At 39.5% G+C, this 20,291-nt stretch overlaps 4 protein-coding genes across 4 annotated transcripts; all 4 read left to right on the top strand.

Moving 5' to 3' along the window:
- Positions 1-104: 104 nt before the first annotated feature.
- Positions 105-3,289, top strand: LOC114528881 (kelch-like protein 5). The gene is made up of 4 exons (XM_028550609.1): positions 105-915; positions 1,104-1,406; positions 2,097-2,292; positions 2,693-3,289. The coding sequence occupies exons 1-4, from the start codon at positions 177-179 to the stop codon at positions 3,180-3,182; spliced, it is 1,728 nt and encodes a 575-aa protein (XP_028406410.1). The 5' UTR covers positions 105-176; the 3' UTR covers positions 3,183-3,289.
- Positions 3,290-4,191: 902 nt separating this feature from the next.
- On the top strand, positions 4,192-11,154 carry LOC114528700 (tyrosine-protein kinase Src42A-like). Its single transcript, XM_028550377.1, has 3 exons — positions 4,192-4,557; positions 10,175-10,469; positions 10,702-11,154. The coding sequence occupies exons 1-3, from the start codon at positions 4,220-4,222 to the stop codon at positions 11,152-11,154; spliced, it is 1,086 nt and encodes a 361-aa protein (XP_028406178.1). The 5' UTR covers positions 4,192-4,219.
- On the top strand, positions 5,048-8,424 carry LOC114528886 (tyrosine-protein kinase Src42A-like). The gene is made up of 6 exons (XM_028550613.1): positions 5,048-5,219; positions 5,554-5,883; positions 6,116-6,389; positions 6,477-6,857; positions 7,244-7,549; positions 7,943-8,424. The coding sequence occupies exons 2-6, from the start codon at positions 5,651-5,653 to the stop codon at positions 8,153-8,155; spliced, it is 1,407 nt and encodes a 468-aa protein (XP_028406414.1). The 5' UTR covers positions 5,048-5,219; positions 5,554-5,650; the 3' UTR covers positions 8,156-8,424.
- Positions 11,155-13,365: 2,211 nt separating the features above from the next.
- On the top strand, positions 13,366-18,876 carry LOC114528884 (tyrosine-protein kinase SRK2-like). Its single transcript, XM_028550611.1, has 5 exons — positions 13,366-13,933; positions 15,732-16,026; positions 16,292-16,672; positions 17,127-17,429; positions 18,127-18,876. The coding sequence occupies exons 1-5, from the start codon at positions 13,581-13,583 to the stop codon at positions 18,325-18,327; spliced, it is 1,533 nt and encodes a 510-aa protein (XP_028406412.1). The 5' UTR covers positions 13,366-13,580; the 3' UTR covers positions 18,328-18,876.
- Positions 18,877-20,291: the final 1,415 nt, after the last annotated feature.

Below are 20,291 nucleotides of genomic sequence, written 5' to 3'. Positions count from 1 at the left end.
GACCACTTGGAGCGCAGTGTGCGTGATTCCCTCGTGTACATGTGTAGCTTTGCGTGCTGCGATGTTTGCGTGGGCGTGCAGTCATTACGCGTTCCGTTCTTATATTGCACGAACGATATTGAAAAGAATGAAGTACATTGACATTGTACCACCAGTTCCATAATAATAAACAAAACATGGAGAATTTTTCAGACGCAACACATCGCTGTGAAGACGAAAAGAACGAAGATTTCAAAGCCGTGGAGCCAAATACCAGCACACATGCAAGTATATTTCTTCAGAGTTTGTACAAAATATACAAAGAGAAACAGTTGTGTGACGTTACCCTTGTTGTAGACATGAACGAAATAGAAACACATCGGGTTGTTTTGGCTGCTAACAGCGCGTATTTTTACACAATGTTTACGGGGGATTTACTAGAGAGTACTGCAAGAAAAGTTGTATTGAAGGAAGTTGATTTTGCGGCTTTGAAATTGCTAGTTGATTATTGTTACACGTCTGTTATTGATTTCAATACTTCTAATGTCGAGAGTTTGTTAAAGACAGCACATTTGTTACAGTTCAGTAATATAGTTAAAGGATGTTGTGCGTATATGAGTTCACAGCTTCATCCAACAAACTGTCTGGGTATCAGCAGCTTCGCCGAGCTGCACGGATGCACCAGCCTTCGGGATTCCGCACTGACTTTTGCGACAAAGCACTTTTGCCAAGTGGCCAAAACCGATGAGTTTAAGTTGGCAACATTGGATCAAATTTGTCAGTTGCTCTCGAGCGATACTCTGAATGTCCCATCAGAAAAGGATGCCTTCGATATTGCAATGTCATGGATTAAACATGATACAGAGAATCGCAGGAATTTTTTGTCGCAAATGTTGGCTCACATCAGGTTGGAACTACTTCCCCCAAAAGTACTTGGTAAGTAATTGAACTTACTCTAACTATAGTTAGTAGCAAGTTAAAGATACTCTGCAACAGATATTGCAAATCCTCAACCATTTTAGTAATGGTCAGCCTGTTTATCTTACTCCTTTTTAGACATTCACTTGTTCATTCTAATTTTGACTACAATTACTCCATCTTAATGCCTTTTACATTTTTTCCAGTTGACTGCATTGAACAAGATGAGCTCATTGCTGTGGACAGTTTCTGTTTGCAAGCTGTCAGCCAGGCAAAGAATTCACATTTGTTGCCGGAAAGGAAGGAACAGAGCGGCAAGAAGAAACATAGGATTAGAAGTTCCGAAGAAAACTTGTACATAATTGGCGGGGAAATACACAACTATGTATTTAACACGCTGGAATGCTACGATTTTAAGAGCGATGTTTGGTCTTCACATGCCTGCCTTAATAAACCTAGAGATGGTCTTGGGGCAACCACATACAGTGGTCTCATTTTTGCAGCTGGAGGCAAGTGTTTTGAAGCAGTTTTTCTTCAGTGGGGAACGAGGTAGAGGGGAAGGGAGTTGTTGCAGAGGACCCTTTAGTGGGGAAGGGGGTGGGTGCAGAGGACAGAGTTTCAAAAGTGTTGTGGGAATGTGACCACCCTAAGAGAATACCATGTTTTAATAGAAAGGTTTAATATGGGAAATGGAAAACAGCACTCATTTATTCAGTTCTTGAAATAGATAGTATTATAGACGTAACATATACCAGAATCTAGCAACTTCACCCAGATTTCTGAATATAACAGTTTTGAATAGAGAAAAGAGTTTCCTAATCCTAGCCTTTCTACAAAGCTGTTTTTCACCTCAGCGGCAAAGAACAAACTAAATTAGAAAAATATCAACGTTTGGTTGAGAAATGTTTGAAGAATGTGGAAACCGTATAGCCTTGAAATTTTTGTGCGAATTTTTACAATTTTTCAGCCCAAATGTGGAACGGTGCATAATACAAAAATATACAAAATTGACTCCGCAAAGCAGTATTTTACAATATTTACATTTACACTTTACAATATTTCGTAACTAAAGTTTTGAATTTTTCAAATTCCTTAAAATATTGAGAGGTCTCCAGGTGACGAGACTTCTTAGAATTCTAAGTCTATAACACAATTCTAAGAATTTTTAGTTTGACAAATGCAGTTTTTCATTTCCGTAGGTTGTGACGGCGAAGTGGCGTTGAACACTATGGAATGTTACAATCCAAGCCAAGATTCCTGGAATTTTGTTAAACCGATGTCTCTCAATCGCCACGCCTTTTCCCTGGTCGAAATGGGCGGGTGGTTATACTCGGTCGGGGGGAGCGATTTCTTTCGCACGGAATACGATAACGTTGAACGTTATGATCCAGTGAGGTAAGAGATCAGGGGGCCGGTTGTACGCAGTGCGAAGTCTGGATGGCGCTGTTCACCAGATAGCGGTTTTTCATTCCCACTGCTGTTCTGTAATGATGCTTAATTAAAAAGCAAAAAAAACTAATTTAGTTCAAATTTAAAAATAAGTAACTCTACAAGAATACTAAAGTTTAACCCAGTTAATTTGATAATGAAATTGTCGCTTGTTAAGATTACTTTTAAAATTGTTTTAAAAACTGCAGTTTTAAGATTGAATTTGCGAACATCGATTAGAGGTTTGTCTATATTTTTTGTTCCTTTGTTTTTGAAACAAAAATCATGGCGGATTTTGGCCTTTGCTGACGTCAGATTGACGCCATATGGATATTATATATAGCTCAGTGGTTTTATTCATTTCCAGGGATTCGTGGTGTGACGTCATGCCGATGATTACGAAACGTGAGGGTCTCCAGGCTGTTTCAATCGATGGCTTGTTATTCGCCATCGGCGGCGACAACGGCATCTCGATTTTGAACACGGTGGAGCAATACGACCCCAGGATAGGGTACTGGACCGTGTGCGAATCCATGACTTACCGACGGCGGTACTTCGCGGCAGCGGCATTGCGTAATCAGATCGTTGTACTTGGTGGCAGTGATTGCGACGAGGATCATAATTCGGTCGAGACGTATGACATGCGCATGAACCGCTGGCTTGCATTACCGCCGCTGCTCGTGCGTCGGGAGAGCCCGGTGGCGGCCGTTGTCGAAGATAGACTGTTTGCAATTGGGGGGGCGTTCATGAACGTAGAAACGGATAGTATTGATGCTTACAGTGTTGTTGATAATAAATGGGAGGCTTTTACCCCCCTGCCAAGGGCAATGGAGGGCATGGCTTCTGCGGTGTTGTGAGAGAAGAGTTGTGTTTTGACGAAAATGAGAATACTAAAAATTTTCTCGTTGAGTTGACCTCAGAATTAGCATAGTAGCTTGTTGTGGTAAAATATCTTGAGTCTATACCAAAGATTAGATTAATGATAAAATCTATTAATGTATATAATAATAGAATTCATATATGCAGAAACAACGACTGTGCCTTGTTTCCTGGGGAACTCCGGTTAAAATCAGGATTATTATTAAGCCTGGCCTCCATTTCAGCATCATGGTCGTGAACAAGTCATTTTCACCAATGAGAAATAGTCCGGATGCGAATTTGTCTTTATTTCTGTATTCGAATAATTCATTTGTTCACTGCACACCAGTTCACTGCTGCACACACATATTCTATCACATCCGCCACCTTGACATGTCACGGCGATCTACGACCAAATGGAAACCAGCAGCAAGTAGTGCCGTTGCCTTGTCGAAGCGAGTTTTACCTCCAGAATTATGATAGGATGATTGCTTCAACATGATCTGCAACATGAAAAAGTTCTGGGGTCTAATATGATCGAGTTTTTGTGATTGGCTTTTCGTATAATCAATAGTGAACTGTGTTTAATTTATGATTCGTTTTTTTTGAAAATCAATTTCAATGACAATGCTTTATTGCGTTCATTGTTATCATCAAAGCCATCGTTTATCCATCAATTTCTCATTTATCGACAAAGAGCCACCATTTCTCTGAAAGTGAAACCCCAGTGTCGTTTAATTTCGTTATAAAAAATCCCGCAAATTTTATATCGTCAAGGCGGCCAGTGACCGCGAAACAGTATGCCTTTATCTGAAGGCATCGTTTACATACTCGATTATAACAAAACAAAACGCTGCGGGAACACAAGTTCTGCATACCCGGCTTTTGTCTCGCATGTGGTGGCTTTTTGTTTATCAAATTTCGCTACGCTTTTCAAAACATACAAAATCCGAGAGATCGGATATACAATCGGTATGTAAAGCGAGGAATTGTATCTCTATTGGTCACTTCAGACCTCCACTGGGTCGAATTAAACATGGCTTTTTGTAACTCGAAGCAGGATAATCAACAAAATGGAGGTGAAAAAGCCGACAAAACGGCCGGAAATAAGCAAACTATAACGCTTCAAACAACGACACCACCGTCATCTCCAAAGGAGGAAGCGCAGAAGACGAACGATGGCAAGGTTTTTGTAGCGCTGTACGATTATGAGGCGAGAATCAACGAAGATTTGTCGTTTCAGAAGGGAGACTTTTTGGAAGTTGAACCGGAGAACTGTGAGTTTGACTGGTGTATCGCAAAGTCTCGTTCGACAGGAAAATCTGGCTATATTCCGAGGAACTATGTTGCAGTTAAGACTCTGGAGGCAGAAGAGTAAGTATTCTTGCCGCGTGTCTGAGAAAATATCTCAGTGAATTTCATAGACGGCAGAAAATCGTTAAGTGGGGAGGCCAATATTCATGTATTCACGTTCAGCATTATTAGTTCCTTTTGAAATTGATTGTTCTTACGGTCTCTCAAAATTTTTTTTCATGCAGAATCAGTTGAATTTATTTGCATCTGAAAGTTAAAAATTTGCATCGCGTTAGCCAATTGTGTCCAGTGTGACATGCGTGTGGGTCTTTAGTCGCATGGATAATTCATATCACATGCACAGTTGGACAAGAAAATATTTACTAGGATTTTGATTTAAGCATGGCTTGTTGTAGCTCGAAGCAGGATGAAAAACAAAATGGAGTTGAAAAAGACGAAACGGATGGGAATGAACAAAATATAACGCTTCAACTAACGCCACCGCCATCTCCAATGAAGAAGGAAGATGAAACACAGGAGACGAACGATGGCAAGGTTTTTGTAGCGCTGTACGATTATGAGGCGAGAATCAACGAAGATTTGTCGTTTCAGAAGGGAGACTTTTTAGAAGTTGAACCGGAGAACTGCGAGTTTGACTGGTGTATCGCAAAGTCTCGTTCGACAGGAAAATCTGGCTATATTCCGTTGAACTATGTTGCAGTTAAGACTCTGGAAGCCGAAGAGTAAGTATTCTTGCCGCGTGTCTGAGAAAATATCTCAGTCAATTTCATAGACGGCGGAAAATCGTTAAGTGGGGAGGCTAATAATCATGTATTCACGTTCAGCATTATTAGTTCCTTTTGAAATTGATTGTTCTTACGGTCTCTCAACATTTTCTTTCATGCAGAATCAGTTGAATTTATTTGCATCTGAAAGTTAAAAATTTGCATCGCGTTAGCCAATTGTGTCCAGTGTGTCATGTGTGTGTGGCCTTTACTGCATGGATAATTATATCACATGCACAGTTGGACAAGAAAATATTTACGAGGATTTTGATTTAAACATGGGTTGTTGTAGCTCGAAGCAGGATGAAAAACAAGATGGAGTTGGGGAAGAGAAAGCGAACGGGAATGGAGAGGATTTAGCGCTTCAGAAAACGCCACCGCCATCCCCAATGAAGAAGGAAGATGAAACACAGGAGACGAACGATGGCAAGGTTTTTGTAGCGCTGTACGATTATGAGGCGAGAACAGACGAAGATTTGCCTTTTCAGAAGGGAGACTTTTTAGAAGTTGAACCGGAGAACTGTGAGCTTGACTGGTGGGTGGCAACTTCTCGTTCGACAGGAAAATCTGGTTATATTCCAAGGAACTACGTTGCTGAGGTTGGGACTCTCGAAGCAGAAGAGTAAGTATTTAACTAGTAACTGGAAAGGTTCCCTACTGCTAGCAAAGAATCTTATACTGCCGGAGTTATTTGGGGAAGGCATATAAATACGGTTTAACTTTGGAAACTACCAAACGCCTAATGTATCTGTAATTGGGATTGTTAAAAATATTTCAGTTATTCAATATTTCGCCAACTGGCAAAATCCTAATAAGTTATTTGAATAATGTCAAAAAATAATCCATTATTTCAGTTGGTATTTCGGGAAGATTAGCAGAGTGGAGGCACAGAAGTTGCTCCTTGCTGACGTAAATGATCGCGGATCTTTTCTCATCCGAGAGAGCGAGTCCTCCCCGAACACTTACGTTTTGTCCCTTCGGGATACAAGCGAAGTCCACCATTATAAAATAGCGCAGCTGGATTCTGCATCACAGAATCGTGATTCTCAAAGACTACGGAGATCGGTCCAGCGCTATCTTCAGAAACCCAAGGATTTGTGTTGTAGACTTGTCGCTCCTTGTAAGAAGGTAAGTTTGTTCAGGCAGTATTGCGAAAATATACTCTAGTTTTAACATTGCCAAGCGATTTTTCCAATAAAATGTTCGCTTGTGCAGATAGATGTGTCTCAAACAATTGGTATATCTCACAACATGGCCGACAAATGGGAGATTGATAGAAAAGAGATAACTTTCAAATCAAGGCTTGGTGCAGGTAACTTTGGTGAAGTGTGGGAGGGTCTTTGGAACAAGACAACAAAAGTTGCAATTAAGACACTGAAAGAAGGGACGATGGAGCCAGCGAAGTTCTTGCGAGAGGCCGAAATTATGAAGAAATTGATTCATCCACGTTTGGTTCAACTGTACGCGGTGTGCTCTCGAGAGGAACCAATATTTATCGTGACAGAGTTGATGGAAAATGGCAGTCTTTTAGAATACCTCAGGGGACCAGGTGGAAAACTTATGAAGATGCCAAAGTTGATAGACATTGCAACTCAGGTGGGATTTAATACCCTCTCTGTATTAATATTAACGTTATTCTAAAAATAGAAGATGGTCTAGGAAGAACAATTTAGAACTGATAGAGCTATCCAGTATAACTAAAGTTAATTTAGTTTAGGTTTCCTCCTGTAGTAACACTGGATCAATAAGAAATTATCCTTACTGGATCTCTAGGAAGAACAGTTTAGAACTGATAGAGCTATCCAGTATAAATAAAGTTAGTTTAGTTTAGTTTAGGTTTCCTCCTGTAGTAACACTGGATCAATAAGAGATGATCCTTACTGGACTTCTAGAAAGAATAAGTTTACTGAACTGATATAGAGCTACCCAACTTGTCCAACTGGTATATAAATCAGTTCAGCTCAACTTTTTCTTGCTCGCAGGTTGCTCAGGGAATGGCATTTTTGGAGAAACACAGCTACGTTCATCGTGATTTGGCAACGCGCAATGTTTTGGTCGACAAAAATTTAAACGTAAAAGTTGCCGATTTTGGTCTGAGTCGATCTGTTGTGCATGGGAATGGATACGTCGCACACAAGGGCGCGAAATTTCCAATCAAGTGGACGGCTCCTGAAGCCATCACGACGAACGCTTTTACAACAAAATCTGACGTTTGGTCTTTTGGTATTTTAATATATGAGCTTGTAACCTATGGACGAGTTCCATATCCAGGAATGACCAACCATGAGGTAAGGTCTTGTCACTGAAAGACGATGATTTGACCGAATCAGTAAACACGAAAACATTTGCGCGTAACGAATCTGTTCACCTTGTTTTAAAATATACAGTCTGAATATACAGTGCATGTGTATAAAAAAACAACCACTTAATGCACATATTGTTATTAAGCATAATAGTATTTCTACACCTTGTACAGTTCAGACCAATACCAAGACAGCTTCTGTAGAATACCGTAGGCTGCTAGGCTGTCACGACTGAGACATATTTCCTAAACCGTTCAGTCGATGCAAACCACGACAACGTTTTGCAGAATACTATATGATGTTCTTAGGCATGTAAAGTTCGTTAGTATGCTGTCTGCATGCATGTATTTCACATCTATGCAATGATATTTTGTATAGGTTATCACGAAAATTGAGGAGGAAGATTACAGAATGCCGAAACCTGGGAATGCTCCGGCGAAGTTATACAAAGATATCATGTTAAAATGTTGGGCAAAGGAACCTGAGGTTCGTCCAACGTTTGAAACTCTTAGCTGGCAACTGGACGAATTCTTTGAAGAAACTACTGAGTGGATGGACCCCGAGATATTTAGAATTAATAATTGCCATTGAATAATTCAGGTCTAATTTAAAACAAGTGCATCGTAATAGACGCTTGACGTGTTGTTAGCACGCTCATGGGTTGAACCATTTATGGTTCTACCGTTTGTAAGACGCAGGCTCTTGAGAACTTCAACATGCATATATCGTTAAAATGAATTTTTGCATGTAAATTTCAACTGACATCGAGGAAGGTTGAAAATGAAACCCTGAATAAAACATTGCAAAGCAGTATGTACTAGACTAGTCAGGCTAGTATTAGTGGCAACAGTCAACACTCAGTCAGACTAGCAGTACTGCAATGATCAACTGACATCGAGGAAGGTTGAAAGAGAAACACTGAATAAAACATTGCAAAGCAGTAAGTACTAGACTAGTCAGGCTAGTATTAGTAGCAACAGTCAACACTCAGTCAGACTAGCAGTACTGCAATGATCAACTGACATTGAGGAAGGTTGAAAGAGAAACATTGAATAAAACATTGCAAAGCAGTAAGTACTAGACTAGTCAGGCTAGTATTAGTAGCAACAGTCAACACTCAGTCAGACTAGCAGTACTGCAACGATCAACTGACATTGATTAAGGTTGAAAGAGAAACGCTGAATAAAACATTACAAAGCAGTGCAATGTAATCATTGATCAATTTGTTTTGAGAAAGACTGTAACGGAACAACTGGTAAAATACCGCAATGCGGTGAGCTCTGGATTGTCTAGATGGTGACTGAAAGCTGCTCAGTCAGACGGAACAACAGTCAGTTCTGTGAATGTAATCTAATGATGTTCGAATAAGATAAAAAAATCTAGTGTCATATTTCGCTTTGCTGTCCTGCCTGTTCAGAACTACACCAAACCCGGAAGCCCAAATACAATCGTCGTAAAGGAGGAAGAATTAGATTTTTTTGCTCGCTTTTGGCGATTCGTTAGATCAAATTAAATATGGGTTGTTGCTGTCCTAAGCCAGAGATTGAAGAAAATAAGAAGACAAAAGGCGAAACGCCTAGCATTGGAGTCAATGGACAAAATATGTATGATTTCCCACCGCCGCAACCTGACTCAACTCCAAGCACCATAGTACGTCCACCAAACGATTGCAGGGTTTTTGTAGCGCTGTACGATTATGAGGCGAGAACGGACGAAGATTTGTCGTTTCAGAAGGGAGACTTTTTAGAAGTCAAACCGGAGAACTGTGAGTTTGACTGGTGGATGGCAACATCTCGTTCGACAGGAAAATCTGGTTATATTTCGAAAAACTACGTTGCTGAGGTCACGACTCTGGAGACAGAAGAGTAAGTATTCTTAAGTATTCTTGCTTCGTGTCTGGGCAAATATCGTAGGTTCTGTGGTTCTTTGTGGTAAAAATTAACAGTCGACTCGAAAATTACGTACATAACAAACAAGTTCTGCACATCCTCAATTATAGTCCGTTGACTTGCAAAGTATATGGGCAGCAAATCAACTAAAGCCAATGCATGCAGTACTGCTTTATCAATAACAAACTACATTCCATACGTTAGGAAGTGAATTGGATCCGACAAAATTGTATCGTATGAACCGGCCTTAACAACTTCACATCAAATGTGGTATAACAACTGCCTAAGATGGCAAAAACACTTCTCGACGTTTCGACCTGGGAGCTTTCGCCTAGAGACTACTGACTATATTTGATGGGCTGCTTTTAAAAGTACGTCTCTTTGGGGCAATGCCTCTGACCCTGAGGGTCTCACTGCCGCTGAAATATGTATACAAAAAAATTCACCAGCTCTCTCGCAGGGAAAGCTTTGCAAGAACATGCAAAAACAAGCAAACTGGATTAATTTTAGCATGTCAAGAAAAAACACACGCAAAAACTAACTTCGCTCAGAACTTAGTTCTCCGTAAGATTTTGCATACATTTGTGATCTCATTGGTCGAAATTCACAAAAATAAAAAGGATGCAAGATTTTAACTCGTACGTGGAATTTGGAAAGATCCTTAACTTGCCCGCTCTCATGAGTTATTTGAGAAAATGTAAAAATATTCTGTTTTTTTCAGTTGGTACTTTGGAAAGATTAGCAGAAAGGAAACGTTGAAATTGCTCATCCATAATGATCACGGATCTTTTCTCATCCGAGAGAGCGAGAACCCACCCAATACCTACGCTTTGTCCATTCGAGATACGGCAGGCTCGCCGACAACCCCCGTGAGACATTATAAAATAAAGAGGCTGGATTCCGGCGGATATTTCATTTCCAAGAACCGTGATTTTGAAAGCCTTCAGAACTTGGTTAAGTTCTATCTTGCAAATCCTGGGGGTTTGTGTTGTAGACTTGGAAAACCTTGTAAAAAGGTAAGCTTAATTGGCTATTAGTAACCAGAGCCGGTTTATTATTTAATTTTTTTCCCTGTAGTAAACCTTGGTCGATCCTTACTGGATTTCGCAGAAGATCGGTTTAGAACAGAAAGATATGCCTTGAAACAAATTAATTGTTCTTCACATAATCCAAATACCGTTGGCGTAGTAAAACTGGTTCATAACGTAGCCAAATAGTTTTGTTTTTTAAAGATATTCCCTCCTTTAGATCGATGTGCCTCAAACAGTTGGCATATCTCACGACATGGCAGACAAATGGGAGATTGATAGAAACGCTTTAACCTTCAAATCAAAGCTTGGTGCAGGTAACTTTGGTGAAGTGTGGGAGGGCCTTTGGAACAAGACAACAAAAGTTGCAATTAAGACACTGAAAGAAGGAACGATGGAGCCAGCGAAGTTCTTGCGAGAGGCCGAAATTATGAAGAAATTGATTCATCCACGTTTGGTTCAACTGTACGCGGTGTGCTCTAGAGAGGAACCAATATTTATCGTGACAGAGTTGATGGAAAATGGTAGTCTTTTAGTTTACCTTAGGGGACCAAGTGGAAAACTTTTGAAGATGACGAAGTTGATAGACATTGCAACTCAGGTGGGATTTAATACGCTCTCTGTATTAACATTTAACGTTATTCTAAAAATAAAAGATGGTCCTCATACTTGAGTTTTAGGAAGAACAGTTTAGAACTAATAGAGTTATCCAGTATAAATAAAGTTAGTTTAGTTTAGGTTTCCTCCTGTAGTAACACTGGATCAATAAGAGATGATTCTTACTGGACCTCTAGGAAGAACAGTTTAGAACTGATAGAGCTATCCAGTATAAATAAAGTTAGTTTAGTTGAGGTTTCCTCCTGTAGTAACACTGGATCAATAAGAGATGATCCTTACTGGACCTCTAGGAAGAACAGTTTAGAACTGATATAGAGCTATCCAACTGGTATAAATCAGTTCAGCTCAACTTTTCCTTTGCTCGCAGGTTGCTCAGGGAATGGCATTTTTGGAGAAAAACAGCTACGTTCATCGTGATTTGGCTCACGGCGCGCAACGTTTTGGTCGACAAAATTTAAAACGTAAAAGTTGCCGATTTTGGTCTGAGTCGATCTGTTGTGGAGGATGAATACGTCGCACACGAGGGCGCGAAATTTCCAATCAAGTGGACGGCTCCTGAGGCCATCACGACAAACGCTTTTACAACACAATCTGACGTTTGGTCTTTTGGTATTTTAATATATGAGCTTGTAACTTATGGACGAATTCCATATCCCCAGGAATGAACAACCATGAGGTAAGGTTTTGTCACTGAAAGACCATGATTCGACCGAATCAGTAAACACAAAAACATTTGCACGTAACGAACCTGTTGCTTGTTTTAAAATATACAGTCTGAATATACAGTGCATGTGTATGAAAAAACAACCACTTAATGCACATATTGCAAATAGTACTTCTACACTCTGTACAGTTCAGACGAAAACAAAGACAGCTTTTCTAGAAAACCGAGTACCGACGGCATTTGATAGGCTGTCACGACTGAGACATATTTCCTAAACCGCGTTCAGTCGTTACAAACCTCGACAGCTTTTTGTAGAATACTAATGTTCCTAACTATGTGAAGTTCGTCAGCATGCATGTATTTCACATCCATGCATTGATATTTTGTATAGGTTATCAGGAAAATTGAGGAGGAAGATTACAGAATGCCGAAACCTAAGAATGCTCCGGAGAAATTATACAAAGATATCATGTTAAAATGTTGGGAAAGGGAACCTTACCATCGTCCAACGTTTGAAACTCTTAGCTGGCAACTAGATGAAGTCTTTGAAGACCCTACTGAGTGGAAGAACCAAAGGATGGACCCCGAGATATTTAGAATTAAATGCGATTGAATAATTCAGGTCTAATTTAAAACAAGTGCATCGTAATAGACACTTCATGTTGTTAGCACGCTCATGGGTTGAACCATTTATGATTCTACCGTTTGTAAGACGCAGGCTCTTGAGAACTTCAACATCCATATATCGTTAAAATGAATTTTTGCATGTAAATTTCAACTGGCATTGAGGAAGGTTGAAAATGAAACCCTGAATAAAACATTGCAAAGCAGTATGTACTAGACTAGTCAGGCTAGTATTAGTAGCAACAGTCAACACTCATTCAGACTAGCAGTACTGCAACGATCAACTGACATTGATTAAGGTTGAAAGAGAAACGCTGAATAAAACATTACAAAGCAGTAAGTACTAGACTAGTCAGGCTAGTATTAGTAGCAACAGTCAACACTCAGTCAGACTAGCAGTACTGCAATGATCAACTGACATTGAGGAAGGTTGAAAGAGAAACACTGAATAAAACATTGCAAAGCAGTAAGTACTAGACTAGTCAGGCTAGTATTAGTAGCAACAGTCAGAACCCAGTCAGACTAGCAGTACTGCAATGATCAACTGACATTGAGGAAGGTTGAAAGAGAAACACTGAATAAAACATTGCAAAGCAGTAAGTACTAGACTAGTCAGGCTAGTATTAGTAGCAACAGTCAGCACCCAGTCAGACTAGCAGTACTGCAATGATCAACTGACATTGAGGAAGGTTGAAAGAGAAACACTGAATAAAACATTGCAAAGCAGTAAGTACTAGACTAGTCAGGCTAGTATTAGTAGCAACAGTCAACACTCAGTCAGTCACACTAGCAGTACTGCAATGATCAACTGACATTGAGGAAGGTTGAAAGATAAACACTGAATAAAACATTACAAAGCAGTGCAATGTAATCATCGATCAATTTGTTTTGAGAAAGGCTGTAACGGAACATTCGAACCACTGGTAAAATACCGCAATGCGGTGAGCTCTGGATTGTCTAGATGGTGACTGAAAGCTGCTCAGTCAGACGGAACAACTCAACAACAGTCTGTTCTGTGAATGTAATCCAATGATGTTCGAATAAGATAAAAAAAATCTAGTGTCATATTTCGCTACGCTGTCCTGCCTGTTCAGAACTACACCAAACCCGGAAGCCCAAATACAATCGTCGCAAAGGAGGAAGAATTAGATCTTTTTTGCTCGCTTTTGACGATTCGTTTGATCGAATTAAACATGGGTTGTTGCTGTCCTAAGCCAGAGATTGAAGAAAATAAGAAGACAATAGGCGAAACGCCTGGGATTCCAGTCAATGGACAAACTGATATGTTTGATATTCCACCGCTGCCAACTGACCCATCTTTAAGCACCATAGTACGTCCACCAAACGATTGCAGAGTTTTTGTAGCGCTGTACGATTATGAGGCGAGAACGGACGAAGATTTGTCGTTCCAGAAGGGAGACTTTTTAGAAGTCAAACCGGAGAACTGTGAGTTTGACTGGTGGATGGCAACGTCTCGTTCGACAGGAATATCTGGCTATATTCCGAATAACTACGTTGCTGAGGTCAAGACTCTGGAGGCAGAAGAGTAAGTATTCTTGCTTCGTGTCTGGGCAAATATCGTAGGTTCTGTGGTTCTTTGTGGTGAGAATTAACAGTCGACTCGAAAATTACATAACAAACATGTTCTGCACATCCTCAAATCTATTTTATATTTGTTTAACGGCCTACACATGTTGAAATTGATTTCATACAATGATAATTTGTTAAGTGTCATGTTTGACACCCAAATATCCTCTGTCGTGCCGGGCAAATTTCCAATAGTTCTTTGTTTACGTACGAGACAAGCTGTCCTTTTCAAAATCCCATACGAACGGGATGGCTTGCCGAGCTGAATAGAATGAAAAATGGTCTAAAAAGTTGGTGGTGTTTTTGAACAGCCGACAGGAATGTTGTGCCAGAGCGTCACTTCGATAAAACCAGGAAGTACCGCGTCTTCTAATGGTCTGTTTACACAGGTTTACACGATCCAATTTTGTTGGATCCAGTTCACATTCGATGGATGTTTTATAGTCCGTTGACTTGCAATGCATATCAGCAGCAAATCCACTGAAGCCAATCCAGTACTGTTTTATCAATAACAAACTACATTCCATATACGTCAGGAAGTGGATTGGATCCGACAAAATTAGATCGTATGAACCGGCCTTCAGAGGCCGCGGAACCGGGGGGGCATTGGGGGCAGATGCCCCCCCACTTTTCGTGCAAGGGGAAAATGTGCCCTTTTTTAGACGTAAAAGTGCCTTTTTCTGAAATGATTTTCCCATTTTTTCTGAGATGAATGTGCCCTTTTTAATTTTAAGAAATAAAGTGCCCAACTGCCTTCTGTTTAACTGGCCTAATATTCGTCGTGAAAACGTATCTAAGGAGCACGATGACGGAAGCACGCTACTGCAACCTTATGACTATGCCAGTAAACAAAACAAGAACCGATAAACTAGATTTAAAGTTAATTGCTAAAGACTTCGTTCTCAAAAACAAAAAAGGAGTTGGATATTTTGGAAAATTTCAATAAAGTTACATTTAACCAATTAAATTTTTGTTCTAATTTGTGTAACATCTGCATAATCTGCATTTGATTCCTATCTGTGGTGGTTTAGGGGATATATATATATATATATATATATATATATATATATATATATATATATATATATATATATATATATATATATATATATATATATATAGTCTGATGATCGCCTATGTGCGTGACACGCGATCGAGTATACATATTGCCCCTTTTCGTCAGTGCCCCCCCACTTTTGACATGCTTCCGCGGCCTCTGCCGGCCTTAATAGCCTGCAACGCAGACTATATCCAATATATAGTCTGCGTTGCAGGCTACGGCCTTAACAACTTCACATCAAATATGGTATAACAACTGCCTAAGATGGCAAAAACACTTCTCGACGTTTCGACCGGGGGCCTTCGCCTAGAGACTACTGACTATATTTGATGGGCTTTTAGGCTCCTACGTCTCTTTGGGGCAATGCCTCTGACCCTGAGGGTCTCACCGCCGCAGAAATATGTATACAAAAAAATCCACCAGCTCTCTCACAGGGAAAGCTTTGCAAAAACATGCAAAAACAAGCAAAAATTAATTTTAGCATGTCAAGAAAAAAAAACACGCAAAAACTAACTTCGCTCAGAACTTATAGTTCTCCGTAAGATTTTGCATACATTTGTGATCTCATTGGTCGAAATTCACAAAAATAAAAAGGATGCAAGATTTTAACTCGTACGTGGAATTTGGAAAGATCCTTAACTTGCCAACGATCTCATGAGTTATTTGAGAAAATGTAAAAATATTCTGTTTTTTTCAGTTGGTACTTTGGGAAGATCAGCAGAGCGGAAACGTTGAAATTGCTCATCCATAATGATCATGGATCTTTCCTCATCCGAGAAAGTGAGAACCCACCCAATACCTACGCTTTGTCCATTCGCGATACGGCAGGCTCGCCGACAACCCCCGTGAGACATTATAAAATAAAGAGGCTGGATTCCGGCGGATATTTCATTTCCAAGAACCGTGATTTTGAAAGCCTTCAGAGCTTGGTTGAGTTCTATCTTGCAAATCCTGAGGGTTTGTGTTGTAGACTTGGAGAACCTTGTAAAAAGGTAAGCTTAGCTATAATTAGCCAGAGTTTATTATTTAATTTTTTTTCCTGTAGTAAACCTGAGTCGATCCTTACTGGATTTCGCAGAAGGTCGGTTTAGAACTGATAGATATGCCTTGAAACAAATTAATTGTTCTTCATATAATCCAAATACTTGGCGTTGTAAAACTGGATTTCATTTATTTCTAGTATTCATATATATGTTTAGCTAATTTTATTCAACGTAGTCAAATAGTTTTGTTTGTTAAAGATATTCCCTCTTTTAGATCGATGTGCCTCAAACTATTGGCATATCTCACGACATGGCCGACAAATGGGAGATTGATAGAAACGCTTTAACCTTCAAATCAAGGCTTGGTGCAGGTAACTTTGGTGAAGTGTGGGAGGGCCTTTGGAACAAGACAACAAAAGTTGCAATTAAGACATTGAAAGCAGGGACGATGGAGCCAGAAAATTTCTTGGATGAGGCCGAGATGATGAAGAAATTGATTCATCCACGTTTGGTTCAACTGTACGCAGTGTGCTCTCGAGAGGAACCAATATATATCGTGACAGAGTTGATGGAAAATGGTAGTCTTTTAGATTACCTCAGGGGACCAAAGGGAAAACTTTTGAAAATGACGAAGTTGATAGACATTGCGACTCAGGTAGGACTTAATACCCTCCTGATATTTGATTTCTCAATAAGAACCTTACGTTGTGAAACTATTTGATTCATCATCAATGGATCTCTAGGAAGAACAGTTTAGAACCGATAAAGCTATCCAGTTTAAATTAGTTTAGTTTAGGTTTCCTCCTGTAGTAACACTGGATCAATAAGAGATGATCCTTACTGGATCTCTATGAAGAACAGTTTAGAACTGATAGAGCTATCCAGTACAAATAAACTAGTTAATTTTAGGTTTCCTCCTGAGGAATAACAAACACTGGATCAATGCGAGATGATCCTTACTCGACTTTTAGGAAGAACAGTTTAGAACTGATAGAGCTATCCAGCATAAATAAAGTTTAATTAGTTTAGGATAAATAAGAAATGATTCATTCTCAACCTCTTTCTACAGGGAACACTAATCAAGCCATCCACCTTTTCTTTTCCCGCAGGTTGCTCAAGGTATGGCCTTTTTGGAAAAACACGGCTACGTCCATCGGGATTTGGCTGCGCGCAACGTTTTGGTCGACAAAAATGAAAACGTAAAAGTTGCCGATTTTGGTCTGAGTCGATCTGTTGTGGAGGATGAATACGTTGCACACGACGGCGCGAAATTTCCAATCAAGTGGACAGCGCCCGAGGCCATTTTGAAGAATGCCTTTTCAACAAAATCTGACGTCTGGTCATTCGGTGTTTTAATATATGAGCTCGTGACCTATGGCCAAGTTCCATACCCAGGAATGAGCAACCACGAGGTAGGTTTTATCACGAAAGGATCATCATTCGTCTGTACCAATAAACACGAAAAATTTCTTGGGCATTAATAAAATGTCCGCGCTGTGGTGGAGATAGCCGGCAGGGGGGGTGGGGGACGCAGCAGATTCTGCCAGAATTTTGTAAATGATGTTTTGTTTTACCTAAAAATATTTTCTCCCGCATCTTATCTAAATCAATATAATGATGCCAATCGCGGAAAGTCTTATGTTACATAAAATTTGATTGGCTCCACAAAACTATCGAGCCAATCAAACTTCGTGAAACATTCACCCAGGGCGCTTTCCGTTATACGGTAAAAACGGTCAGACCAGTCCTGTTGAATTTCAGTACAGACAGATTATTGGTATTTCACAGTGTTTCAGTAACTCTGAATTCAAGTATATCGTTATTTACATCTGCCTAGCACGGAAAATGCAGTTTCACCGCTTTATTTTCAAGAAATACTCTATTTCAATTCAAAATATGACCGGTTTGACCATTTTGGCCGTGATGTTGTATGTAAATTCACATTCGGGCAGTTCATATAGATTTACACTCCACAAATGGTCATTGTAGAATAATACTACGTTTTTCTAACCAGCTGAAGTTAATCTCATACTTGCATAGCCAGACTACTTGCATTGGCCTTCCCAGAATGAATAATATTTCTTCACTTCCCACAATGATATTTTGTAGGTTATCAAAAGAATTGGGGAAGGTTACAGAATGCCTAAACCTAGGAATGTTTTGGATAAGTTGTACAATGGCTTCATGTTAAAATGTTGGGCAGAGAAACCTGAAGATCGTCTAACATTTGAAACTCTTAGCTGGCAACTGGATGAATTCTTTGATGACGATACTCAATATAGAGAGGCCGACGAAGTTAATACAAATTAAATTCAGGTATCGCTCTTTATGATAGCATCGTGATAGACACGTGATTTTAGGCAGAGTGGTTAAACCGATGATGGTTTTATAGTTTTTATGTTCGTATAAGACACACGCTCCATAGAACTTTAGCATATATTGTTAGGGCAAAATTTTGTAATAATTTATTAGCCATGTAGCTATAAAAGAAAATAGTCTCTATCGAAAAGCAAATAAGTTAAAAGGAACCTTTAGCCATTTATGTTGGGAGTAAAACGCTGCTCAAATTTTCAACGGCAGCTTCATCAATTTTAATGCTTTGATCGATCAAGCAGAAGTTACGACAGGGTCGAACGAATAAGACAAAAGGGTGACAGTGACAGTCAAAGAGGGAAACTCTCATCAACTACCACAACTAGATCCTATTAAAGACTTGAAGTGTTCAGAGCTGACGAAAGTTGAGAGTTGATAAGACTTGATAAGACTTGATACGAATTGATGAGATTTGATGGGAGTTGATAAGAGTTGATAAGAGTTGACGAGAGTTGATGACAGTTGATGAGAGTTGATAAGAGTTGATATGAGTTGATGAGAGTTGATAAGAGTTGATATGAGTTGATGAGAGTTGATGAGAGTTGACAAGAGTTGATATGAGTGGATGAGAGTTGATGAGACTTGATGAGAGTTGATGAGAGTTGATGGGAGTTGATAAGAGTTGATAAAAGTTGATGAGAGTTGATGAGAGTTGATGGGAGTTGGAAAAGAGTTTATAAGATCATGACAAAAGTTGATAAGAGCATAGACAATCCAGAAGACACCGAATCTGTCTTTTGGATTATCTATGATGAGAGCTAACAACATTTATTCCTTCTTGTATTAAAACGTTTCCTTGTGCGTTTGTAAATAATAAATACATAATTTTAAATATTTAATATGATGGAGATTTTAATATATTCATTTACTTGACAATGTTTTAAACTTTTTCATAAATATTATTGATATAATTAGGTAACAGGCAATTCAGTCGTAATCGATTGCAAAGTGTTTTTCGTATTAAATCCTTCTATTTATCTCATATTAAACGTCTGGAACTACGAAGGATGATAAACGTGGTGCGTGGTGGCCGGTTTTAAAAAAATGGAAGGAGGGGGAGCTCGCTTAGAATAGCACCTTTGGTTTGTCGGCTAGCCTGGCACCTCATGTATAATTTTCTAAGGGCTGAATCATCCCGAAATCTCAAATGTAATACACAGCCATACCGACAGTACTGCAATGATCAACTGACATTGAGAAAGGTTGAAAGAGAAATACTGAATAAAACATTGCAAAGCAGTAAGTACTAGACTAGTCAGGCTAGTATTAGTAGCAACAGTCAGCACTCAGTCAGACTAGCATTACTGCAATGATCAACTGACATTGAGGAAGGTTGAAAGACAAACACGGAATAAAACATTGCAAAGTAGTATTCCAGTAAGCACTAGACTAGTCTGACTAGTATTAGTAGCAACAGTCAACACTCAGTCAGACTAACAGTACTGCAATGATCAACTGACATTGAGGAAGGTTGAAAGAGAAACACTGAATAAAACATTGCAAAGCAGTAAGCACTAGCTAGACTAGTCAGGCTAGTATTAGTAGCAACAGTCAACACTCAGTCAGACTGGCAGTACTGCAATGACCAATTGACATCGAGGAAGGTTGAATGAGAAACACTGAATAAAACATTGCAAAGCAGTAAGTACTAGACTAGTCAGGCTAGATTAGTAGCAACAGTCCACATTCAGTCGGACAAGCAGTATTGCAATGATCGATTAACTAGTATTGATTAAAGCGAAACTCTGATGAAATATCGCAAAGCGCCGACGTCTTGTCTTTCAAAATTCAGTGGTGGAAATGGTGAAATATAGCTAGCCAGTTCAGTCGGCCGGAAGGTATATACTGCGTCAAAAGTGTGCATACGTATAATGACAAATTGCATGAAAAATCTACGGCAA

Source organism: Dendronephthya gigantea, unplaced genomic scaffold, assembly GCF_004324835.1.
Source record: "Dendronephthya gigantea isolate DGI-Jeju-01 unplaced genomic scaffold, DenGig_1.0 000051F, whole genome shotgun sequence".
Classification (NCBI taxonomy): domain Eukaryota; kingdom Metazoa; phylum Cnidaria; class Anthozoa; order Malacalcyonacea; family Nephtheidae; genus Dendronephthya; species Dendronephthya gigantea.
Note: the sequence above shows the minus strand (reverse complement) of the source record. Positions and strands in the feature narration are given on the sequence as shown.